Source organism: Osmia lignaria, chromosome 7 (assembly GCF_051020975.1).
Source record: "Osmia lignaria lignaria isolate PbOS001 chromosome 7, iyOsmLign1, whole genome shotgun sequence".
Classification (NCBI taxonomy): Eukaryota; Metazoa; Arthropoda; class Insecta; order Hymenoptera; family Megachilidae; genus Osmia; species Osmia lignaria.
Window position 1 is genome coordinate 2832565 of NC_135038.1, and position 27655 is coordinate 2860219.

The 27655-nt window shown below is 34.9% G+C and overlaps 1 protein-coding gene and 1 long non-coding RNA gene across 3 annotated transcripts in view; one reads left to right on the forward strand and one right to left on the reverse strand.

Annotated features, from left to right (window-relative positions):
• LOC117609657 (metabotropic glutamate receptor 8) overlaps positions 1–27655 on the forward strand; it is a 218235-nt gene that overhangs the window by 140861 nt on the left and 49719 nt on the right. For both annotated transcript variants that reach the window (XM_076689003.1, XM_076689004.1), the window contains exons 4-7: positions 1679–1810; positions 8947–9126; positions 25928–26097; positions 26981–27135. In XM_076689003.1, the coding sequence (XP_076545118.1) occupies positions 1679–1810; positions 8947–9126; positions 25928–26097; positions 26981–27135 (637 nt within the window). The remainder of the gene's footprint in view (positions 1–1678; positions 1811–8946; positions 9127–25927; positions 26098–26980; positions 27136–27655) is intronic.
• LOC117609662 (uncharacterized) lies at positions 11731–13441 on the reverse strand. The gene is made up of 3 exons (XR_004582641.2): positions 13345–13441; positions 12188–12378; positions 11731–12098 (listed from the first exon to the last, which is right to left on the reverse strand). It is a non-coding gene; the product is annotated as an uncharacterized LOC117609662 (long non-coding RNA).

Below are 27655 nucleotides of genomic sequence, written 5' to 3' on the forward strand. Positions count from 1 at the left end.
TTTAAATTTTTAAGGGACCTGGCCCACTCCACAGAAGTCCTGGTTTATATATTATTTATATTAGTCCTTCAAAACTGACAGCTTCAATAATTTGTATGTTGACTAATATAATAATATCTTTATTGTAGTAATTATAAAAGTTAAACAGTGAAGCAATAGTTTCTAGGTAGCGGTTGAAACTTCGTTTACATACGGTGTGTTTTATTCAACATGATTCTAGTTTGTGTTCATCAATTTGTCTGAGTTAACTCATAGTTGTTGTATTGTTAACAAGTTGTCGAAGTGCCACGTCAGAGGAATGTTCAATTACGTGAAGCAATTATTCGTGTATCAAACAAAGGAGAACCGTCTAGAGAAATTCCTGCGACATTGGATGTCGGCTAATCGAATGTTAACAATCTGTTACGAAAATACAGTTAAATATTAGTTAAGATCTGATCGATCTCCAAAGAAACGACTATCTGTAAAAAACTTGTAGAAAAAGCATTCCTCATCCGATTTCGACGATTTATGAATGTGTTGCAAAATTCGACATTTTAGGCAACTTTTTTCCTCTAACTTAGGTATATGTCGGATTCGCTTAGTATCCCAAGGTCCCTCGTCATTATAAAATTCAAAAATTCCGAAATTCCAAAATTCTAAAATATAAAAATTCTAAAATTTCAAAGTCCCAAGTGTCCAAAATTTAAAAATTCTAAAATCCTGTCACAAAATCTTGCTTTAATATAAGTAATCACTTTATCTGAAAGGGTATAGCAGGATAAGATGGTCAAAAGTGCCCTTGAGCCGATTTTTTCAGCAATGCACCATTTTGCAGCTTAGAATAAAAAACCATTGTACACCAAGTTTCAACCCTGTATCTCAACCGGGAGGGTAGTTAGAGGGTGAGAAAGAAAAAGTGGTTTTTGCCATATTTTCCCTATTTAATGGCATTCAAAAAATCTGAATAAATTCACAATCATAAAGAAACATGGCTAGAATATTCTAGAATTTATTCAGATTTTTTGAATGCCATTAAATAGGGAAAATATGGCAAAAACCACTTTTTCTTTCTCACCCTGTAACTACCCTCCCGGTTGAGATTCAGGGTTGAAACTTGGTGTGCAATGGTTTTTTATTATAAGCTATAAAATGGTGCATTGCTGAAAAAAATCGGCTCAAGGGCACTTTTGACCATCTTATCCTGCTATACCCTTTACTAAAACTTCTTGAAACAAGAATATAAAATTTCACGCAACAAATGTTTAAATTAGCTTGGTGATGAGGTAGAAAAGTAGTTCTTGAATTGTACTTTAAAATAAATGAACACATAATAAAAAATATTTAACACTATTTTCTATGCTGGTGCTGATTTTTTACGCCCCCTTGTAACTATTTCTGATCATTTATTGCTTGAAATACGTTCTGAAATATCAAGTGGAATATTCAAAAGCATTACATAAGCGAATACGAGGAACAAACGAAATACATACGATTGCATGAACACTGCTCGTGAGTCCCATCGAAGTTGTCGCAGTGAAGTTGGCTACACATTCACACCGCGTCGTCGGCACCTCGCCCATCGCATTGGCTCACCGACGCGGCGTGAATGTGTTAGTGCGCCAACTTCACTGCGACAACTTCGATGGAACTCATCGTCAGTGTACATATATGCGACCTTTCTTTTATTCATTTTCAGGATATAACAGAATATAAGTGTGAAAACGACAAACCACCGCTATACGTGCCCCACAAACCCGTGACTGGTGTTATAGGAGCTTCCTTCAGCGTAGTCTCCATTATGGTTGCAAATATTTTAAGGCTCTTCAAGGTCAGTAACTTCAATTTCTCCTTCTATTTAAAATAAAAAGTACTATTTTATTTAACAGAATATTGTATTTCATGGATTAGATAAGGCCTGGCCAATTCAAATGATTTCACGGGCCACTTTGATAATGTATAACGTTACAGCGGGCCGCACTTTAGGTAAACATGCTTTTAAAAAATGTAATAAAACGGATCCGAGCTTGTGCGTAGTGGTTTTTTGGTGTTCTCGCAGCAACGAATAACGGACTGTTGGTTTCGAGAACTCCTAATTCACTATTCACAGAGATAAAAGAATTCGTTCGTTCATAACTGCATTCAATTGACAGATGAACGTTACCGATGGTTGCCTAACGAAACAGATTCTTTCGTTTGACGTTCGTGGATATCAAATATAGAACTGGAGATCGTAGTCGTACTTGCGAATTATTACAGTGACACATGAAAATTTTCATTTATTTAATATTTTTTGTATACAGACAACGAGAAATAAAACTTTCAATAGAAATATAAAATCGCCCGGCGGGCCGCGCGTTGGCCAGGCCTGGATTAGATCATCCTTTGTTATTTTATGATTTTGCATAACAAACATCGTCTTGTTTTTAACAATAAGAAAGACAAAAAAACCTAATCGTAATAATAATGATTAGAAACCAATTCTTATAATTTAAAAATTATTACATTTTAATGTAGATTTTTTATGATCGCATGCATGAACTAAGTCACGAATAATTTGTACTCTGTTCATTTTTAACCTTAAACAATTTACACTTCTTTAATTCCACTTTACATGGAGACTGCAATAAATAAGCTAAGTGTGATTTAATATCTGGTGATGTACACCTATTCACGAAATTGAGCGTACACCCTTTAAACCAAACTACCTCTTTTAAAATTGATTATATTTTTTTAATTGAATTATCTGTATAAAATATCAGAATCCTAGAATTTCAAAGTTCTAAATTTGCAAAATTTCAAATTCTCTCAATTCCAGATTTTACAATTTCAAATTTTTTAAGGGATCCCATTTCAGAAAAAGGTCCAAGTTATGCCAACGGTCGCTGCTATAAATATTTCGGTTTTACTGTGTATTGATGGTGTACTAATGTTTTTGTGATTCACAGTGTAATAGGTGCGTGCAAAGTATGTATTCAGATCCAACGCGTTGAAAACAATACGCGTGTGAATAAAATTAAATTCTGTGGTCTACATTTTTGCACCCGTTTTAACGTTTCACATACTGAATCACATTTCATATTTATGACATGCATTATACAAAATCATACATGAACTCGTGATTCCTTTGAAATGCTACAACTTGCAAGCGAAAGTTTTTCTTTCCAAAGGAAAAAATATACTAAATAACAGTGAATATAAATATGCATACAGTGAATGATAAAATGATTAGAGCTACAGTATAAAAAATAGAGAATTCGGTTGTGGAGCTGGTTATGATAAGACGTGTGCGAGATTGAGCGGTACATATAGGTGTGAATGAAAAAGAGAGAAGAAGAAAGTCGACACTTGATATAGCACAGAAAGAGGTAGAAAGGTACAGATAAGGATGGAAGAATTAATTGAATGTAGGGTAGGGATATAAAGAAGAAAAGAGAGTGCAAAGAAAGCGTAGGAGGTTGAGGTTAGGAGCCAAGTGAGAGACAAGAAGACATGGGCACAGTATAGGAAAGAACAGTAGGACTAATTTGAAAAGCACTCGGTACAATCAAAAAGAAATTTCGTAATAGAATACCATAAAAAGACTATTAAATATCTACATTTAATTAAAATATACATTTTATTGAAACCTATGTACAATACAATTGTTATATACAACAATTATTCAATTAATAAAGTCCTAATAAATTATATACAAATGTATAATGTATACAGCATATCTTAGAAATTAATAAACATCCCATAAAGTGGTAATATTTTGATAAAACAATGATGATAATAATAATATTGTCTATATCTAAAATGTACAAGAAACGTTGGATAAATATCATTTGACAGATATAAAATATAGGGTGTCCCAGAACGCCTGTTACTGCTTTCACTGCTTGCACTTTGGCACCCTTTGAAGGAACAACGGTATCCACCACTTTCACAAATATTTTATATCTCTGTATAAAATTAACTGAATTTTATCGCAACAGGAATGTTTTAGAAGTAACAGAGGTTAAAATGCAAGAAACTATTATCATATATATTCACAGCCGCCATATTGTTGGTTGTGCGATTCGGTCATGCGCGAGCGACAATTAATGGTACGCTTATTGGCAGAGTGATCCTACTGTTCTTTCCTATACTGTGATATGGATAACGGGAAGAAAGGGTGCAGCGACTAACTTTGCAGGGCACTAACGCGCCATCTATACACACAGCCGACCCTAGTACTAGCCGTGCTGAAGTAAAAATGGCAACACCGCGTGAGTCCGGTCTGAATATATCAACACCTACTCTACTCTACCTGCCTCCCGGACTCCCAGCCAATCAACATCGTTAGACTCCCGGCTACTCTCTGGCCTTCACATAACCTCTTTGGTTTCGTTCCAATAATTTCGCTTGTTTCAAGGTTTTTATTAACTTATATACACGTTTATCAATTCTTAAATGTTTCAATTTGATTCAAAGATGGTTTCATTTTGCATCATACCTAAATTTTCTTGAAACCACTGTAAATATTTCAAATATCATGCTTCACAACACCAAACTACTTTGAGAGTACACAAAATATATATCACATTTATAACAATTTTATACTACCACATCACTTTTATTTGCCATAGTTGCAACGTTTATGTATTGTTTATACATAATTAATACAAAATAGTGTATATTACTACAACATTTAATTAAGAAAGACGTTCATTATAATTCCGAGCACAGGATTCTGTTTTTGAAAATAGGACTCCCGATTGTCACGTGAGCGGTGTTGTCACGTTGTTCAGCATAGCTAGTACTATACTCCGTACACACAACTCACGTGATCGGCTCTACGACTGCGGTCATTGGCTGCCACATGTTACAACTCAGGGCCAAGTTATGATGGTCCCTTGCCGAGGGCTCTTGCATGCAAGGTCAGGCTTATCTTTCGATGTGATGTGGGGATTCGGAACCCGTAAGTCGGCCCTGTCCTGTTCACGTGCTTGGTGACTCGTCTCGTTGAACGGAGTATAGAGTCGGTTGTGTCGTTTGGTTTAGTTTAGTATCTTTTAGTTTAAGTAGTTGGTAAGCCTAGTTTTAAGACGCGCACCCCCGATTTTTGTAAGGGTACATTAGAAAGCGTTGTGATGCTAAAAAACACAGAAAAAAGAAATAAAGTGCAATAGTTCTGTGCAAAAAGTAATCTATAGACATTTAATTACCGAAACCACATTTCCCGCGGCTCTCCTTGAACCGTTCCACTACAATGGCCTGGAGTGAGAAACACCCAGGGAGAACGAGAGGAAGAAGAGAGTAGGAGAGATCGGTTAAGTCGGTAAAGAAGGCAAAAGGGGAAAGGTGATAATACCCCAAAGAATGGAAGAGGATAAGGATGGGAAGAAAATAGAGGAAGGAGGTCGGATAAGGGCGGAAGAAGGGAAAAACCGACGAATGTGGAGATGCTGAGAAAAGAAAGGAGTAGTGCGAGAAGTATGGTAAATCTAGAGGAAATATGGAAGAGAAAGAGAGAGGAGAGAGGAGCTGAAGAAGAGGTGAGGAAAAAGGTGAGCAAATTGATAGGGACATCTCCGGAAAAGAAGAAAGAGAAAAAGGAAGAAGAAGAAGGATTAGGGGAGAGGATGGAATCAAACATGAAAGTGCTAGGGAAGGAGCTAAGAGGGGAGATGGAAAAAATAAAAGAAGAAATGGAAAGAAGAGAAGATAAATGGATGAAACAGAAGAGAGATATGGAAAGGAAAATAGAAATACTGATGGAGAAAGTAGAGGCGTTGGAGAGGGGGGTGAAGCAGAACGTAAGATGGAAGGAGCTAGATAAGAAAGTTAAAAAGATAGATCAACTGACGGAAGGGAAAAGAAAAGAGGAGGTATGTGAAGAAATATTAGGGAAGAGAGTGAGAGGATTGGAAAAGAAACTGGAGTGGAAGGAAACGGAAGAGACGAAGAAAAACATAATAATTAAAGGTATAAAAGCAACAAGAGAAGAGATTAAGAAGAGAGCGGAATGGATTCTAAAAATAATTGGGGTAGAAGAGGCAATAGAAGAGACAAGATCGGTGGGGTATATAAGAGGGGGAAAGGAAGTGAATATGATACAGATAAAGTTAAAATCGACGAAGTATAAAAAATAGATTCTTTGTTGTTATGCGAAATTAAAAATTATAATATGACAATTTTTATTCTTGGTAATTTCTAATTAACAATTTCCTGTTAAAAATTGAACTTTGTTTATGTAATTATAAAAAATATAATTAAAAAATTATAAAAAAATCAATTATTTATGCAGGTGGCTCTAATAATTTGATCATCTATTGTATGCATGGAAAATGTATTGCTAATAAAACATATATTAATGCACCTATATGTGCGTAGAAAGTTTTTTTTTGTGTGACTGCATATTAATTATAAATACTATTTTATCTATACTATCAATCTTATCGATGGTTGGTTATAGTACTATGTAATTACTGTTTAACCAAATGAAACTGAAAAGAAATAAAGATTCTGAAAAAATTAAAATAAAAATTCTGAAAAAAAATTAAACAAATGTTTTTAATCTTTTGCAACAGAATGAATTATTTATATTAATTTTTCATGAAATTTGGTATTCTACTAGGTGTAGTTTTATTGGTATTAAAAACAAAAGAATATCTTTATTCTGCAATGTAATTATCTTAAGCAAAGGTACCATAACCATCGAAGAACGAGCTAAAAGCGAAACGACACAACAGGTCGATACAGGCTCATTTGTAACCCACAGCTGAACTTTCGTTATGCAAGCATTAGATCGAGCTTTTTAATGCAAAATGTGACTGAATTTTACTTTGTGACATATAAATTTCATCCGTTCAGAAGTTACATATACAGGATGTTAAATTTCAAACATAACAAGTAGAATATCTCGTACACAATGCATTTAAAAAAAAAACGTTTCGTATAAAACTTGTAGACTTTCGAGGGGCGCGTATTATAGTAATGCTAATGTGACCTTGGGCAATATCTTCAAGGTCAAATTGAAGCTAGAATAAATGTTTTAAACGGAAACCCGTATTTCTTATCGTAACATCTTATTACATTAATTAATTTAAACAACTTTTACCTGAAGCATTTTTTTATTTATCTAATATTTTTTTAAAAACTTGGTAACTTGAAAACTTGTTCTTCTAGTTACACCTACAAATTTCATCTGTTTTAAAGATCTATTAATAAATTATTACTTCTTTTCTGAATCGTTTCTTTCCGTCATTTAATTTTCAATGGTATTCTAGTCAATTAGAAAAACATATAATAAATAGACTGAACATGTGTTCAAAGTGTTTACATTGTTAACGCCAATCCACGCAATTTTATACTCACTCAAAAAGATAATTACAGTAGTGCGACTTATGTGATCATTAGAGTAAGTTGTGTTACCAATTTCTATTCTTTTATCACTTGCCGTTATGGTATGTTACACTGATGTGGAATATCGTGGCATGCTTTTAAGTTATGGTAAATGTGGACGAAATGTTAAAGACGCTGCTAGAGTTTATCATCAAAGATGCTATAGCTACGAAATACTTGAATATTTGAAAATACAAGGTGTTCGACAACAGGTGGAAGATTTTTAAAGGGGTGATTCTAGGGATCAAAATAAGACGAATATCAAGAATGACGAAATAGCGTTTGCGGCTTTGTTTTCCAGTAATTAATGTTTAAAAATTCCAGTAAAAAGCGTCTAAAACCTGCTATCTGCCCAGCAACGACGACTGGACGTCAGGTCAGCAGAGGTGGGTACAGTCATAACCAAGAAGAGAAAGCCGAATGCTGCAGAATAGCACGAGGTAAGTTCCTACTATTCAATGATTCTTGGTTATGACTGTACCCATCCCTAGTGACCTGACGTTCAGTCGTCGTTGCTGGGCAGATAGCAGGTTTTAGACGCTTTTTACTCGAATTTTTAAACGTTAATTATTGGAAAACAAAGCCGCAAACGTTATTTCATCATTCATGATTTTCGTCCTATTTTGATCCCTAGAATCACCCCTTAAAAAATCTCCCACCTGTTGTCGAACATCCTGTATATTAGATAAATAAAAAAAAAGAATGCTTTAGATCAAAGTTATCCAAATTAAATAGTAAAATATAATTTTGTAATAAAACATATGGTTTTCCTTCTAACAAATTCATTCTTACCTCAACCTGACCTTGAAGACGCTATCCAACGTCACATTAATAATATTACGTATGTTATATGGCCCCCGAAATTCTACAATTCTTGTATGAAACATTTTTTCCTGAAAAGCATTGTTTACGAAATATTTCACCTGTTATGTTTGAAATTTAACACTTTGTATAAACAGTTGAGCGTTTTCAGTATATTTTGACAGATTATTTTGACGCCATAATGGCTTCTATCCATAACTCGTCCAATGAGTGAAGTCGATATCTGTAAAGAGATGCACCAGATAGCGTTCATTTTGGTAGAATAACTCGAACTTATTTATAAGTATGCTTTACACGTGTTAGGTTAGGGCATCTCTACGGACCAATCAAACTATAGATAGAAATCAATATGGCGCCAAACTAACCTCAAAAGTGCGATAAAATCATTCAGTTTTACATACGCATAACTTTCGAACGGATGGAAACTTACATTTTTTAATTTTTCTCGCCGAATATTATTAGAACTGAAACAGTAAAGGGAGAGAATGTCTTAGAAAAATATTAAATATTTACATTACTTATATAAAATATTGTTTTGTTTTGTTGAAATATTAATATTTATTTCTTACGCACATATAGCATTTAGATATTTTTCAAGGAAAGTAATGGGTCAACAGTGACCCAATGTCGGCTAGACAAGGAATAAACAGACAATTTTTAAATACAGTAGTTTTAGTTAATTTTATGAAAATAAACATTAAGAGAATTGTTTCATATTTATAACTATGAATCATGAATAAATAAATAAAAGGATGATAATTACTCTGACTGCAGATACCACAAATAAGCTATGCATCAACGAGCACAGAACTGTCGGATAAAAGTCGCTTCGAATATTTCAGTAGAGTAGTACCGCCAGATAATTTTCAAGCCCAAGCCATGGTGGAAATCATTCATCAACTCGGGTGGAAGTATGTTTCAACGGTCGCGGTTGAGGGTGATTATGGAGAGAAGGTAATTAAATTTATACGCTCTTAGTACGAACAAAAAATTTTCATTTTTCATCAGTTAGTCTAATGTTCGCTTTATTACTGTCTTCTTTATCTTTTTAATAAACCTTGCCTTATGAATTTTAAGTCCGTAGCATATTGCAATACGTACATTTCGGAATATAAAAGTAGAACAGCATAAGAATTTAAAAATTTCATAATGAAATATAACTAAACAATAGAACTGCATGTCATTTATTTACACACTTATTTTTAATGTTAATTTGAACATTGACTGTTATAATAAAAACAGTCTTATTTGAATTAATTTTTTAATCTGATGCTTTAACTTAATTCTTTGGATTAATATTGTAATTTCATGTGTTCAAAACTTATTATTGTTCTTATTTTTTATTATTAATTAAATTTCATTCCTTACGCTTACCGTTAGCATTTCTATGGTAGTAGACCATTAATGGTGAAACATTAGGTATACAAATTTAATGATTAAAAATGATGGTACGTTTTATTAAAAAAGTGAATATTTATTCAAATTAAGAAACCAAAATTAATATGTTAATCATCGCACTGAGTGAAAATAGACGTTATAGTAGACTACTCCTGTTATGTATGTTGCCATGTGAATATTTTGAACGTGAACTTCCACCATTATAGTCTATAAAGGTGATACCCGTCTATCTCTTCTCCCCTTCCTCCAAAAAAGAGCTTGAAAGTTTAAAAAATTTTTCATTCTTGCAATCCCCTCGCGGCAATATAACGAGAGTCTACTGTAGTAAAATATCTACAAACTCTGATTATTAGGAAAATGAACAGTTTTTAATTTTTAATTTTTAATTTTAAGCTTTTAATAGTAATAGTATTCAAATTTTTCTTTTTTTTATCTAATTATTTGAACATATTATATTTGTAGCGTTAGTTACTAGCCGTTATGGCACTTTATCTATTAATATTTGTTAAGTTTCATATTGTATATGTAAGGTATACTGTATTTGCAAAATTCTAATTGTATACTTTTGTATTTCGATCAAAATTAGTGCTAGACAACCAATGATACAGGAAATTCTCGTTATACATATTGTCGTCAATGGGACTGTAGGAGTGAAAAGATTGTCAAGCTTTCAAGTTCACATTTGGAAGGGGAAGGCGAAATAGAAATGTATTATTTCCATACACTATACTATGATGATGAAAGGGTGGTACTAGTGTAACGTCAAATCGCTCACGTGGCAATATGTATAAAGAGAGCCTACTGTATTTACATGTACGAGTTTGTGCAATATATAATATAACAATTTCATCATCCAAACTGTATTTTCAATGTTAAGATACATTACTCATTAACTGCAATTAATTGTATTAGCATTATTAAACTCCTGTGTACAAAACATAGTTTTTAAGTGGTACATACTAAAATTCTTAAATTTTAGTTTTGGTGGTACGAATTCGCAAAAAAGTTGAGAACCACTGGCTTAAAGATTTTTGGCTCAGGGTGAATACGAAGAAACGATTTCTTTGGTTAAATTGACGAGCATTGGAGCATAGAGTCTATAATGGAAGGACTTTTCCCCGAGGGTAGCTCGCCTTATGACTTTTAAACTTCTAAGTTTCTCTTCTTTTTTATATTATCTTTCGTAAGCAGTGATTTTTAAAAACCATGAAATCTTAATCTGTATTTAGCTAGAAAAGTGGTACAATGTTCTGTGAGGAGTGGGGAATACTATTATAGTTCGTTTGTGCCGAATAGGAAAAGTTTTAAAAACTTGTAATCATAAGATATGATGGGTGGAGAGAAAGATTCATAGAGATCCAGACTTACCAAAAATTAAATGTATAATTTTTAATTGAAAATGTTTGATATTTTAGAAAAATAATATTTAAAGAAAATGCATAAGGCTGTAGCAGGATAAGATGGTCAAAAGCGCCCTTGAGCTGATTTTATTGAGCTATGCACCATTTAATAGCTTAAGAAAAAGAACCGTTGCATACCAAGTTTCAACCCTGTATCACAACCGGGAGGGTAGTTACAGGGTAAAATAGGAAACACGATTTTTGCCATATTTTCCCTATTTGATGGTATTTAAAAAAATTTGAAAAAATTCTAGAATATTCTAGACATGTTTGTTTATGATTGTGAATTTTTTCAGATTTTTCGGTTGCTAATCCTAGGCGTGAAGAATCAAAAACGCAAAAAAAAGTGGAAAAATTGAGATTTCGGGTAGAATCGATTTCGGCACTATATTTTTGATTTTCTCAATAGTTACATATTAACATGGCAAGTATCCTGAATTTTTTTTCAGAATTTTCATTCTGGTGTGTCAAACCGATATTTTCGACATATTTCGTGCGATAAGATGAGAAATACCTTGAATTTTTACATTTTCTTTACACACTTACAAGTAAACCTACGGAAGTGTCACTCTCCGTTTTTTTCTGAAATTTGAATATGTTATAATATATGAAAAACTAAGGGACACATTTTTTTTTAGCGGCAGAAGAACATATTTAGGGGGTGAACTACCTCTAAAGTGACCAATTTCTTGCTGCAAAATATCAGTTTTGATCTGATCGAAATAAAACCTATTAAAACTTCAAGAGGGAAGCTAATTAAGGAACGCGTATTTTTTTGATTTTTTTTATAGAAATATTTGGGGGGTAAACAACTCCTGAATTGCCGCGCTCGTTTGGCATTGCGCATGAACTATAATATTACCAGTTATTTGTTCACAGATTTATTTAAATATATCAAATAAAAGGGTTATCCAACGTTATATGGAAACTGACCGGAGGTACAATACCTTCCCTTTTTAATCATTTTTATAACATACATGTTTGAACAGGTAGAAACTCTCTTCCTGTTTCTCAATTGAACCATCAGCATCGATTTTCGTTAATAATTAGACATAAATTTTTACGAATTAACTGATCGGTCTAGTTATTTTACTAAATTAGTTGACAGTAACAGTATTTCTTCACTTCCTGAAATACAAATTCTCTGAAATATTGGATACTTTATCACTGCAATAGGTAGGCAATAAATGTGGTTTATGTACGATGGTGCACCTTACCATTTCCTTAGATGTGTGGTACAATGTTTCATAAAAAATGGATTGGAGACGATGTGCTTATATTTATGGGAACGTTTTAAAAATATCGGGTACAATAAACTTCTGCTATATCGCTGCTCTTTATATTGCCGGTTGAGCGAGTTCCTCTTTACATAGACCAGAGGTTCTCAAACTTTTTGTCTGACGGCACACTAAAATCATTAAACAAAATTCACGGCATTTTTATCCTTTTACAGTTAGTAAAGATATGAAGGCTTTTATTAATATTTGTCTTTTTACATGTAAACAATTCATAATTTCGCGGCACTCTTGTGGCGTACACAAGGTACTCCACAAGTCTGCGTACCAGAAGAAGGCACAACTCCAGCAAGCTAAAAAGTCACAGAGGCTACTCCACCTAATCTAACCAGTCCTAACTTCATTATTGTTTACTTGAGCCTTGGCGGGTTAGCAACTCGCTTTTGCGTTAAAGGGCGCAATTGCTCTAAATAAATCCACTCCCTACCTGCCGGCCACCCGGTGGGGGGGCCTTACGGAAGTTTCCCCAAAGGGTATAGCAGGATAAGATGATCAAAAGCGCCCTTGAGCCGATTTTACTTCGCAATGCAGCATTCGATAGCTTATCCCAAAAAACCATGGTACACCAAGTTTCAACCCTGTACCTCAACCGGGAGGGTAGTTACAGGGTAAGAAAGAAAAAGTAGTTGTTGCCATATTTCTTCTATTTAACATTATGCAAAATATCTGTAAAAATTGTAAAATATTCTAGACATGTTTCTTTATGATTGTGAATTTTTTCAAATTTTTCGGTTGCAAATCCCAGGCGTGAAAAATCAAAAACACAAAAAAAAGTCGAAAAATTGAGATCTCGGGTAGAAGTTTTCGAGCGACTAGATTTTTACTTTCACAGTAGTTAGATATTAGCATGACTATTACCTCGAATTTTTTTCAGATTTTTAGGTGTAGTGCAGCGTACTTACAAAAATCAAAAACCGTCGTTTTCGGCATATTTTGTACGATAACTTGAGAAATACCTTCAATTTTTACATTTTCTTTATATAGTTAGTGAATTGTCTGATTTTTTATATTTTGCGTTGGATGGAGCAAAATCTGAATGGAGAGAGTGGAGTTATTGTAATTAACTGAAAATTACGCACCTTATCTTCTAAAATATTAGAAAGTTTTTCAGCAAAGATGGTCCCGACTGTGGAACCGCTGGAAATTTTTTTGACGCAGGTTCGCGCCCCATGAAGGTCCAATGAGTTATGAGTTATGTTGAATAATGTTTATATAGCATATGAACATAGACACTAGCAGTAGTACCAACTGTTTTTTATTCACTGTATGTTTGTCACATTGATTTTCTGTACTGCTTTCTTCTTTATGATCTTCTTTAGTTTATAACGGTTTTTTCCTACTTTTATGCAATAGTCAACGCGTCGTTTGTACTTGAATAAATCTTTTATTTCTGCATACATCTCATTCAATTATTAATTACAATAATTAAATCGCAACAAGTTAAAAATATTTTCAGCTCGTAATTTTATAAATTAAAATTTTATTATTATTTTTTTTTGAATAAGAAAATTTGTTAATGCGGACAGGTAAAAATTCTCCACGGACCGGCGGTTAAGAATAGCTGCTCTAAATAACTAAATATCTCGCAAACTAATCAAGTCCGACATAGCTTAGAGCAGTATTTTCCAACGTGGAGCCCACGCCTCACAGGGGGGCAGTTCGAAAATGAACTCGTCCAGAGTTTAAGTTAACCGTATGGCAACTCTCAGTCGCTACTCGAGCTGGGTAAACGTCCATAATTATTAATAATTACAATAATATAGCAAAATCTTTCATTAAAATTATTTCCTACTTGTATTTCAGTTCTCCATTATATGTTTTGAAAATTGACTTACTGTATTTCCTCAACTTCTAATGATTTCTTTGTAAAACCTATCATTTAAGTTTCTTCAGTAAACAATTCAATTTTTGAATATTAAAAAGTATGTTTACGTTACCTAGAGGGTATAAGAATTTTAGAAAGGCTTAAGTGGGGCATAGCACAAAAAAGGTGGGGAAACACTGGCTTAGAGGAAAAAAGTTGTTTAAAATGTCGAATTTGATAACATATTTAAAATCATCGAAACCGGAGGGAGAGGACCTTTTCTACAAGTTCACCAGATCTTTTTGCTTGTTATGCTGAGTACACACACTCAACTTTGACCCCTTCTTTTTTGTACACTCTGTACAGGTTGTGGTCGGGACACGGTGACAAACAGTGAATTCCCTTTTTAGGGCAGAATGGAAACGGAGAGAAAGGCTTTACGTTGACGATACGGTGACGTTGCGGTTAAGTATAAATGGACCTTTTTACGTGAGTTTCATTTTATGCGATAAAAAGTGTTTCCGTTCACGCGGAACTTTTTGTACACATTCTCGTTTTACGCGATCAAAAGATACATGTTTTTGTTGTTGAATTTTTTAACACTACACACTTGACGTCTCCCGATGTAAGCTATGTATTATATCCATGGGGATAATACAATTCTATTTACGCAATTGTCAATCGGGAAAGAAAAAAACCAAATCTTCACCACAAAACGAAAGATCCATGTATTTTTGAGGTAGTGTTTCTACGCGTGTAAATTTTGAATGCGGTAAGGGTGTTAATGTACGTATTGGATAGAAAAGATAACTTAAATTCTATAAAAATTTCAGCACATGTAATTAATTACCTATTAATAAATGCAATGATTATAGCACAGTTGTAATAGTTATTCAAAAAGAGACAAATTATCATTAAAAAGAAAAAAGAAAAAAGAAAAAAAAGTTTCGAATCATGGACAGTTAGATTGCGAGTCAAGCGTTTTACCGCGGAGCTAAGCATATACATATATGTGTTACTTTGTCATGCTTCTCAATGTAAGGAGTAACTAACTTTAATTGTTAATATCTTTTAAACAATTAGCCGTCTGCCCCCAAAAAGGGGTATAGGCATGTTCAGGGCGACGAGCTCTACAAGGTGGCAAAGTTTCATTAATAAGTGAGCGTAACACTTGGGTAGTTCTCCTCGGGAGTTGCATTGAACTTGTCGCAGTGAAGTTGGCCACGCATTTACTCACCGACGCGGCGTGAAGGAACTAATGAATTTGTAGCCAACTTCACTGCGACAAGTTCAATGCAACTCACGATACATCGCGGATGGGCCCGAAAGCACCCATTGAACGTATTTGGAAGTTCGAATCTACTCTCGGTCAACAGGAGTGATACCTCTAGTATCTTTTTGTACATTGAGTTGCATTGAACTTGTTGCAGTGAATTTGTAGCCAACTTCACTGCGACAAGTTCAATGCAACTCAGTGTGCCTCTAGTTACTAGAGTCTAGTATTGTAAGCGTCTACTAAGTTGAGACTCGAGGTGTGAAACGCTCCGCCTAATCCTCACCTCGAACCCTCGTCTAGTAGTAGTAGTAGTAGTTTCTACTAGTAGTTGTAACCTAGAGAGCGAATAGCGAGAATGCGTGTGGGTCAACTGTATAAGTGTGCGTGTCTAAGTCTGGCCCATCTAGCTCCGACCAATCAGACCCAATTCCTTAGGAGTCTCAACTTAGCAGACGCGTACAGTACATAGGCCACAGCCGACTCTAGTACTAGCCATGCTGAACAACGTGGCAACACCGCTCACGTGACAATCGGGAGTCCTATTTTCAAAAACAGAGTCCTGTGCTCGGAATTGTAATTAACGTCTTTTTTAATTAAAAGCTGTAGTAATATACACTATTTTGTGTTAATTATGTATAAACAATATATAAACGTTACAACTATGGCAAATAGAAGTGATGTGGTAGTATAAAATTGTTATAAATGTGATATATATTTTGTGTACTCTCAAAGTAGTTTGGTGTTGGAAGCATGATATTTGAAATATTTACAGTGGTTTCAAGAAAATTTAGGTATGATGCAAAATGAAACCATCTTTGGATCAAATTGAAACATTTAAGAATTGATCAACGTCTATATAAGTTAATAAAAACCTTGAAACAAGCGAAATTATTGGAACGAAACCAAAGAGGTTATGTGAAGTCCAGAGAGTAGTCGGGAGTCTGACGACGTTGATTGGCTGAGAGTCTGGGAGTCCGGGAGGCAGATAGAGTAGGGTAGGTGTTGATATATTCAGACCGGACTCCCGCGGTGTTGCCATTTTTACTTCAGCACGGCTAGTACTAGAGTCGGCTGTGACATAGGCACAAGGCGCCTGGAGGGTGTTTCATCCCACTCAGATTAGCTTTTTCGTCCCTATATCGACACTCCTTATGCCGACAATGAGTCAAGTGTTGGGTCTTCCGTACCCGGAAACGATGATTGGCCAGCTCACTAGTGGACAGTTTATCCATACCCGGCGCCACTTGGAGAGTGGTGGCTACAGGGGAGTGGATTTATTTTAAGCGCAAAAAGTTCCTTTTAACACCACCGATATAAGCTAAAGCTTGGGAACGGCAGAGCGAGTTATTAACCCATCAAGGTTCACTTTCGACAGTAACCTGTACCTCTAGTACAAAGAGTACAAACATGGAAAAATGATGGGAGAAACGTGTAATTATATTTATAATCAGAAAGAATATATCGATTGACATACAAAGCTCTTTCTTGTGAATAATTGTAAACAAATTTTCTTCTATAAAAACATATATTTCACAAATTTTTAAAAGCCAAATTATAAAACTGGGCTCTGTACAGGATCTACCATTTATCTCGGAATCCGTGCGCGCGCGAACTCATGAATGTGGCAATAGCGCAACGTTTGACATGATCGGCGATACTCTGGTCCGAGATTCGATTCGGGATACGAGTATGTTTGTCTTTCTGCCGATCGCGCCCGAGTTTTGCCGAGCCGAGCCAAGCCGACTCGAAGTTCCACTGCTGGTCGTGCATACTCGTATCCCGAATCGAATCTCGGACTAGAGTTCGGTCAATTACCAACTTAACTCTAGGGATTTTCACATCATTCCCCACAGCTCTCTACATGACATTATACTTTCAGCAATGGTTTGCAGAGGGCGCATCTACCGAATTTTAGCGCTGTTGCTACATTCATGTGTTCGCGCGCGCACGGGTTCCGAGATAAATGGTAGACCCTGTATAGCTGTATATAATTACAGTAAGTCCTTGATTTACGCGGATTCATAGTTTGCCATAAACATTGTTGGTTTATTTGAATTTTCCTTTCAAATGAGTACATACATATAGTGTGTACAAAGCAGATCGTATTAATAACCTTTCAGTGGTGGAGCTCAGATACTATTCGTCTTAGGAAATCGCTAACCGAATTAATCGCGTAAGTTGAGGACTCACTGTATACAAAGAATGTTTTAATAAAAGAATTATAAGAAAATATTGCTTCTTCGCTTCAAAATCTTTGATGTCAAAATCACTGTTCGACTATCGCGCTGTACTTGTCTCTCTATGCAGCAGAGACAAGAATCGTTCGGAGTTTCTCAGTTTCTCCGTATGAAGTCTCTAAGATTAATCCGGATTTAGACCATCACTTCTGTTGTTATAGTGGATATAACGGAGGTGTCGCTTCAAGTATCTTATACGACACTATCTTATTTTGTGCTAAGAGATAAAACCCAAGCCCCAGGTTCCCTTGGCCATTTCTGCACTAATGCAAAAATTGCACTGAAGCAATGCTGTTCAAAGATTTGCCGCGGTAGCAGGCCTCTTATCAGTCGGGGCAATTTTATATAAAATATTTGAAACAGCAGCTCTACTAACCCGAACTTAGAAGAGTGACATGCTCAACACGCCATATTGTTTATACTGCGTACGGCGGCACACGAGCGTACTGATCCTAAGCAGGCGTTAATTAGAAAGAATACAGGGCGTAAATCTTCGGAAAAACTGAATAGAGAAAGTATTGAAAAAGAGAGAAAGAAAATATAAAGCGGGTAAAGTGGGTAGAATACAGCGTCTGTTATTGCTATTCGGAAGCTTATCTCGTTACAGGGAGCCCCGAAACTTCAGGGCAATGTTTGGACAGGTCTGCATTAACTTGGGTTTAGTTGAGCCCAAATGAGTTTCATAACTACATTTTCCGTCATATTTATTTAACAGGCTGATAGAGCAATAACTATGTTTTAGGATTGCTTCTGAATGGTAGGATTTTGAAACTAGTACAACCCTGTTGAATTTCCATTCGTTTGAGAAAAAGTTGGAAGAACGTTTCTTTATAAAAGTAATATAGTCGGAACATAACTTTTTTAAAAGGTGCTTGAACTGTTCTGTTCTGTTATGGGGAACATAGGCCTTGTCACTTTGTAGGTTCTTGATGATCTGTTGAATCTTGAAATAATAGGAAGGATAAATAGAGAGAAATGATAGAGAGAATGCAGATAAATGTGAGTTAAGAGCACAGACTCCTTCGAGGCCCGCTCCGAATCAATTTATTTTGGAGAAATGAATGGTAAAACTTCCTCCATATATTCCGGAAAAAAAACTGATACTTACACTGATATTTATATATTATTCTCTTAGTTTTTATGATGTACATGTATAGAGAAGACAAATCATTGATCATGATTGGACTGACTTTTCCTTATTTTTCGGCTGTTTATGTACCTACTAACTAACCTACGTGCAATCAATGAAACGTATGACCAAATGCGAAGGTTTTATGATCCTATTCACCAGTAGCCACTCGGTAACCTATCGTTAAGTGTGGTACTTACGTTTACGGCTATGCTAGAAACTCGTATGCTACAGGTTACACGTTTTACGTTCAAGATTATACGTTTAAGATATCTACACATACTGTTATAACAGCGGACCTTACGGTTATTGTATAGTCATAATCGTTATACTGTAATGCGGTTATCTATCTCCTTCCTTTCTTTTACTATAGCAATCATTGGAACGAATAACGATATAGGTAATTCTTTTTTGTCGCCACTTTGGTCATTCATGCTCCACACATAAAAGTCTGACGTCAGTTAGCATAAAGTTAAGACAAAACATAAAGATAACATACAGTTTCACTCAATTTGATGACATAAAAGTATTACTAATAGCTCTTATGATACATCAGTTTAAAGCTTAAAGTTTATTGAAGATGACTGTGTAAACGTTTCATATATGTTTTGAATAGAAAATAATTTATGTCTACTTATATTTTATTTCGAAACTATTTATAAAGCCTGACATGATTTAGTGACATAAAATTATCACAAAGTGCCACTTTTATTATGTCTATTTGAAGCCCAAAGTTGAATTAAAATAAATATATATTAAATTTTTATTGACAATCTGAATATAAAATTAATTGCTAGATATTGTTTACATAAATATTAGCAAGACAATTATCTGACAGTAAGTAAGGTGATTTTCATAACCCTTGGATGGCGGACCATGGGGAGGGCCCTAATTTTAATGTAATTGAGTGTAACACTTGGGTAGGTTTACTTGTCAGTAACGCGTATTAAGGAATTTTTTCAGATTTCTCCATTGCAAATTCTAGTTGTAAAAAATGAAAAACTGAACAAAACATCTGAAAAACGTGATTTCTTATTGAAAATGTAAGAATACTACTTTTTTATATTATTGTGATAATAATATATTAGCATAACTGTTATTCTCGAATTTTTACAGATTTTTTGTTAAAGTGTGCTATATTTAAAAAATCAATTATTTCGCGTGAGAAAGTAACTTCTTCAAATTTTTGTCTTCTTTTCTTAAAATAGATATTAAGTACTCTTAAATGGATTCACGTTCACACAAATAGTATATAGGTTAATAGAATTAACTTAAATAATTAACACTATGCTTTGTGCGATACACAGGGTGTCTCAGGTCAGATAATACAAGCGGGCAAGAGGTTGCTTCTATAAGCAAAAATAAGCCGGAAAAAAGGAATAAATTTTTTTCGTTTAAGCTTTCGTTTTCGAGAAAATTGATTTCGAAAATTCGTCGAGTTCATATGCACTCACAATAAAGGTACTCGATATTACCTTACTTATCATTTTGTGATATGCTATAGTACATAAACAATGTTAGAAATACATTTTTTATACGTGCTAATTTGTTCAATTAAGGGTTGGAAACCACCATCAAGTGTTACCCCGAAGAACTCGAGTGTTTTTTCTACATATCTCGATAATGAATTGGAATTGTTTAATGAAGTTAACGACAAATTATTTTTCATTAAAGGCATTATTTTTATCCTAAAGGGTTACATCTCCTACCTTACATAAAGAAAAATAATATTTTTCTGACGTGCATTTTGAAAAACGAAGCTCAAACAAACACAAAATTTATTCTTTTGCTTAAAGAATCACCCTTTGCCCGGTTGTACTATCCGAGCTGAGACACCCTGTATACCAAGGTGTTGAAACTTGTTACGATTATAATAGCATCGCTGGCGAAACGGTTAATTAATTTTAGTAAATTCGATGCTTTGATTTGATATGCTATGAGTGCTATTTTCTAGTACCTTTGATGTTCTGATATCAAACAGTCCAATTGCAATAACCTAATAACAGTAACTAATTATAAGTGACAATTGTATTTGTATATCTCTAGCTGATATTATAATACTACGTGATACTTAGAATCTGAAACTTTATACTGTACATCTTGCTAAGGTGGAAAGGTGATTTATTATGGAAGTGGGAGGAGGGGGGACATCCGTGACAAGGAAAGTGGAAGCGGAAGTGACTTGCATAGTGGAAAATGGAGATGGAAATGTAAGCCGTGAGATGTGTAAGGGAAACTGCAAAAGGAAAATTCTCAAAACATTTCCGCTGTTTTAAACTCTGTCATTCTCCTTTTTAATTGTTAATTAATATCATCTGCAAAATTATTTAACGAGCAAATTAACGAAGCTAATAATGAATTTTGAGTGTCGATAAATTGCGTGTTAGTAATCTTGTTAGGGTTATGAAAATGAAATAAAATTTGACAGAGTAGACAATGAAAAATTAATTAAAAATTAAGGAAAAAATATTTCACCCAATGATTTTTTAAATTTTTCTCAATAATATTTTTCAACCCTTGAATGGCATAATAGAATCTTTGTTGATCCAATGTACGATTTACAATTGAAAAATTTAAAATTCGTTTTCATTTTCATTTTTTAAGGTTTGTTTTTTTATTCAAATGTTATTTTTCTAATATGGAGAGTTAAAAGGAAAAACTGTTGTAGTTCATTTCAATTGAAAATTGAGATTTCATCATCAATATATGTCTGATGAATCGGAAAGTATGTCCTTATTATTTTACTCCCTTTTATGGCTGCAAAAACTCGCTTCGAGTTTCTCATTTCTTATTCCTAAAATCACTTCAAAATGATGGTTTAAAAAAGATCATAATTCATCTATGTTTACTTTATACGTTTGAACTCAGTACCAAAGTTTCGGAAACTGTTAGAACAACTTGGAGAACTTTTGGATATGCTCTTTCAAGTGGACCAATGATGTAAAAGTGGCTTAGAAAACTGAAAGTAAGCAATAACAGTCCTAAATGAAAATCATAGGAAGAACAAGCAGTCTCCTTGAATAATGAAATTTCAACAAGGAAAAAATTATTACTAAAGACTATAGGGCAAGCTAAAGTGAAACATTAAACAGTTTATGTAGTGTCTTATTTTTCCTCTTTGTTTTAGATCCTATAATTTTATAATAATAGAATAAACTCTCTTTATACTGCCGCGTGAGCAATTTGAGCCCTAAACGAATTTTCAAGCATAGGAGTGTCACTCTTTCACCATCATAACCTACGAAAATAATACAATTTTATCGTCCTTTTGCCTTCCAATTGAAAGGCTGTAACCATGAAAAATATTCAGTGAACAAGGTGTTAAAATTTATTTCTAGAGAATTTTTAATTCTGTCATTTATTAACATAATTCTGTAGAAGGATATATTTTTTCTTTTATTAATTCTTCTAAGAGAAATTTATTTCTTTAGTATTTTTATTTCTGCAATTTATTGATCAAATTATTTTATTTATTGAAAGATGGAGATATGAACAGCAAGAGATATTCTATCAATCTAATCTCATACATAAACAAATAAAACCCTACATATATGATAAAAGTTTCTAGAGACAATTCTTTATTACCCTAGGTATTAGAAATGAATGAAGTCAGAGCAATTTCGAATTGTGCCATTATTTTACCTCATTGAATTTATGTAACATTTATATTTTTGCAGATAAGATGAAATGTTCATGATCGTTGAATTAAGCCACAAAAACTTATATGACAGTATTTCAATTAAGATTAAACGTATACATTTTTAAACAAATTGGATTTATATATAGGAAAACACTAATTAAAGGAATACTGTAAGCTCTGATTATATTGCCACGTCGGCGATTTCTCCTTCACACGAATTTTCAAGCATACTAGTACTTTATCGGTGGCAAAATAATGAGAGTCTACTGTAGTGAAAAACTTAAAGAATTGAAAATGAAATAAAATATAAAATTAAATTTAGATTATTACTCCTTCAAGGAATTCTAATAATACTTTAAATTATAATATTTGTATTTACAAATGAATATAAATTATTTTTTAATATGATAATTATTTGACATATATTGTCAAGGTCGTCATTTTAAATAACTTTTGGTAATTATGCACCTCCAATGAGCTTGACCTTGACATATGTTGTTAAGGCCGTGACCCTAAGTAACCTTGACCTTGAAAAAACTGGCGGTCGCGATCCGTTTAAAAGTTACGAAGCATTAAAGTTTCGCGTTTCAAACAACCTTTTCCTATACATATAACCGCTGCTTGGCCATAGTACTGACACTGGTCGCAGAAACCATTGTGAAAAAGGGCAATCCAGATGTCCATCGATGGCTGGTGAGAAAGGCGTGGGTGTCTTTTGGTAAATTTGTGACGGTTTACTCCCGCCGGTGGGTGCTGACTCAGTCGGTTGGCCGGGGGACTCGAGAATGAGCCGAGTTGTGTGTATAAGATGGGTTTAATGTAAATGCTATATGTACAGAATATATATACAGTCTGCTTAACCCTATGGACCTGAGCTTCCTCCCATTCTACGGGTACTTATCTCTATGCTTAACGCTACGCGGCTTATAATTATGGCTTATCGCTACCGGCTTACAAGCTAACGGGGTGCGGCGCTGCGCGGTTCGGTCCGGTGCTGTCGCGGTGCGGAGGTAGCAGGAAGTCTAGGTTGCTGCGGAATCGGATGTCACATCTGGGGCGGATGCGCGTCTCGTCCGTCCCGACAGTGGGAAGACCGTTACTCCGGCAGACGCCCGGCAAGCGTGCGGTCCGGTCCCGCTCAGCGCTCAGGAAGCCGTCTGGGGTATCCCCGACAGTGGCTGGCGGAACAGTGGTACCTTCAGTAGCGGTCGCAAACGCGACTGGTCACTGAACACTGCTGGAGAATTGTAAAGAGTCCAAAAACGTGGTTGATCTGTCTCGCTATGGCGCATACGTGGAATGTCGCTCGCAGAACCGATCTGGCTTTACTCTGCTCACGCAGCGGTATATAGTCTCTCGCGAGGCCGTCTGCCTCGGGGGTTCGCGCTCCGTGCGGTCGCCACCTGGCGACGGTGTCGATAGTAGACGCGGGCCGGCGGCGGTACGGTTGCATGCCCTCAGGGGCTCGCGAGTTCGCGGCCTCTATATATACAGGGTGTCCCAGAACTGGGGTAGGAACGGAAGAGGGATGATTGGTGAGGTCATCCTAAACAACTTTTTCCTTTGCCAAAATATTGGTTAAGGCTTCGTTTTCGAGTTATTATCGAAAAACACTGGCCAATCAGAGCGCGCTGTTACCGCAGGCCGAACCACGACAGTGTTGGGTATGTTCCGCGCGGTCGTGATCAAGTGCATCGGCACCACGTCGGTGTAATAGGATTCGTTGTTCATGAGTAATCAATAATTCGATACAATTATTCTTTTCTTTTTTTTATTCATTATCCGATGCAACTTCTATTTAACGAATCCCATCATACCGACGTAGTACCGAGGCACTTGATCACGACCGCGCGGAACATACCCAACACTCTCGTGGTTCGGCCCGCGCTAACGGCGCGCTCTGATTGGCCAGTGTTTTTCGTTAATAACTCGAAAACCAAGCCTTAACCAACATTTTGGCAAAGGAAAAAGTTGTTTAGAATAACCTCACCAATCATCCCTCTTCCGTTCCTACCCCAGTTCTGGGACACCCTGTATATCTCCTTACAAATTCTAACATGCACATATTGCTTGCCGGTCATAGTGTTGTTATTTATAAAAGTAAATAGTAGACGACAAGCGGCAGTCATTTTTTGAATTTTGGCATGCGTAGCCGACCGCCTCACGGCGGTCGGAATATTAATTTGGCCTAACCTAATCTAATCTAATACAAAATTAAATTAGTGAACTTGTTAATCAGTGAATAAGGTTAGGTTAAGCTAGAATAATATTCCGGCCGGCGACAGGCGGACGGCCACGCAAGTCAAAATTCAAAATCATTTAAATCAATTAAGTTTGATTTTTTATTTCACCCGTTATACTCCTTAGGTTTCGGCCGCCATAATCTGTTTATATAATTATAAAGCAGCAACTTTACAATTTTTCCTAGGAATGACAAAATATTTTCAGCGTTTTAAAATATAATAATTTTTTATTCTACTTACTTCCCGACAGAAGTTGGTCCAATCAATGACACTGCGTGCAGATAAACACCGAAAAAAAGCGAAAACTTTAATGCTTCGTAACTTTTGAACGGATCGCAACCGCCACGTTTCTCAAGGTCAAGGTTACTCAGGGTCATGACCTTGGCAACATATGTCAAGGTTAAGCTCATTGGAGGTGGGGGTCCTTTTATGCATAATTACCCAACTTTTCCCTATACATGTTACTGCCGTTCAACCTTAGTTTCTGCGATATTCGCAAAAATATTTTTGTTACACTATATAATATCTTTAATATTTGGGATTGCCATGTTTATGGTGGCTCAGATAAGGTTTGCAACAGTGGCGGCTCGTCGCTAAAATTAGTAGGGGTGTTGTTCCAGAAAATTTTTAGCGTTCGTTTTAAAAAACCGGCACTGCGGGAGCGACAGTGCTCTCTCTCCCTCACAGCTTCGCATGCAGCTTCCTATGTGCGCATGCGCACACAGTCAAACACCACGCTGCTGGAACTCTAAAGCGCACAGTTCCATACAAAGATTTTTGTATCTTTTTCATAAACTGGGGAATGGCTACTGACATTAAGCTTAAGGATTATATATTGTACAAGTAGAAGGAAGAAAGAATTAAAGAAAAAAGGACTCATTATATTAAATGTTCTCGATACATAATATCAAGTGGAAATAGGGGGTGCTACAGTTCTACAGTGCCTATCAGTTTGTCATTAAAACAAGGAATTGTAGCCATAGCTTATTAAAAGGCGACGGAACCTGTTGAACAAACATAGTTTTTATCGATATTAGTAATAATTTGTTATTGATCTTGCTCGTTTCTTGAGAAAAGGAACAATAAATTCTTGAATGACCAAATAATGCGTTCACACATTTTGCTTTTGTGCATCAAACAGGATGCTGGTTTTTTATTGTAGCCAACATAAAAGGATAAATGTTGCAATTAGGTGGCTGTTACCAACCTTGCATTTTTACATTAACAGTTTTAACCCTTAAAGGGTTAAATAAATTGCAACACTGTTAATATAAGAAAAGATAAACCAATTATGTATTAACCAATTAAATATTGTTCCTGTATATTTTTTCAGGGTATCGCAAGTTTTAGCGCACTGTCGATGGAATATGGTATCTGCATAGCGGTTAGCGAGAAAATTTTAAGAAACGCCAAAACCGAGGATTTTGATAGAATTGTTGAACGGCTCAACTCGAAACACAACGCTAGAGGCGTTGTACTATTCGTCGATGAGGATAACGTAAGGTAATAATTGGTCTCCCTCTCGTCAACCGTTTTTATAAAACCTTTTCAAGAAAATCATTAATCAACCCTTCAAAATCTGACGACCGGACCAATGTTATCCGGATCCTTTCACTGAAAGTGTCAAGGGTCGATTCAATACTATCGAATCTGTAAGATATATTATACAATCGTTACTTGTATAGAGGGTGAGGCACGTAAAGCATGACAATTAAGTATTATGAAAAATATTGATAAAATAGAAAATGTATTTAAGAAAAATTTAAGGATTTTAGGTGGTACGCTTAATTTTTTATACAGTAAATCCTCGTTATATTGCCGCGGACGGGATTGTAAAAGCAGAAAATTTTTCAAGCTTCTAAGCTCTCATTTGGGGGGGGGGGTATCATCTTATTAGTAGGTTGTGATGGTAAAAGAGCGATACTAGTGTGCTTAAAAATGCATATGAAGGCCAGATCGCGCACGTGGCAACATAATAAGAGTTTACTGTACATGAAAAATGGACTTTTGTAGGTAGATTGACTTTCTAAAACATTTTATAAAAAAATTTTAAGATATAATATTAAAATACCTGTTTAATAATTCTTAAAATATAGTAAATGTTGGTATGACATGTTTCACATTTGAATTTCAAATTAATTTAATTTAATTTTTAATTTATGAAGATATGTATTAATTTTCATGTGGAATGCTATTTAATATAAACACCATATACGGCTCTTATTTTGATAATTTTCCGATTTTCATAATTTTGTCAGATATTTGTAAAAATTCATATGTTACCCAGGTATTAGTGTCATGACATTAAAAGTATTAAAGATTTGTTTACGTTATGAAAACATGGTTTATTATTTTTTATAACAAAAATAAACATTTATGTTTTCAGAAAACTTCTTCAAGCGACTGTTAAAGCGAACCGTACAGGTCATTTCATGTGGATAGGCAGTGATTCATGGGGTGCTAAAGTGTATCCGGTAAGGGATCAAGAATTTGCAGCTGAAGGAGCAATTACAATTTTACCTTACAGAATATCTCTTCAAGGTAAGCAATGCAAATTTTCTATCGATTTAATTATATTTTTTAATTCATTTCGATAGAACGAAAGAATTTAATAAATAAGATATAATGTACAGTAACGAGCAGAGTAGGCTTCCCTAGGGAAAATATACAAAAAGGAGGCTTTGCTATCCATTGCACTGCAAACATTTACTCAGGAAAATTGCATTATTGATATGCTGCAATTAAAGGCCATATATCTACGTTCTCTGAGATAACTGTAGATCTATCAACGTAGGTAACTCTCGAGCCCCAGATTTAATTCAATCGTGTATTTTATATTATTTTTATTTTTTAAATTTTACACTGTCCCTTTAAAAATTATTCTTGCAATATATGAGACTCTTAATATTTTGATATACGTATGTTTTGTAAGATTGGGTCATGGTTGACTTTGGCTCCGCTATTCAAGAATTTATTATGTTTTTAAAACAATCAATATTAACGTAAATACTAAAATGCTTTTTGTAAATTAGATATAATGCATATGATATCCTTCCTCTAC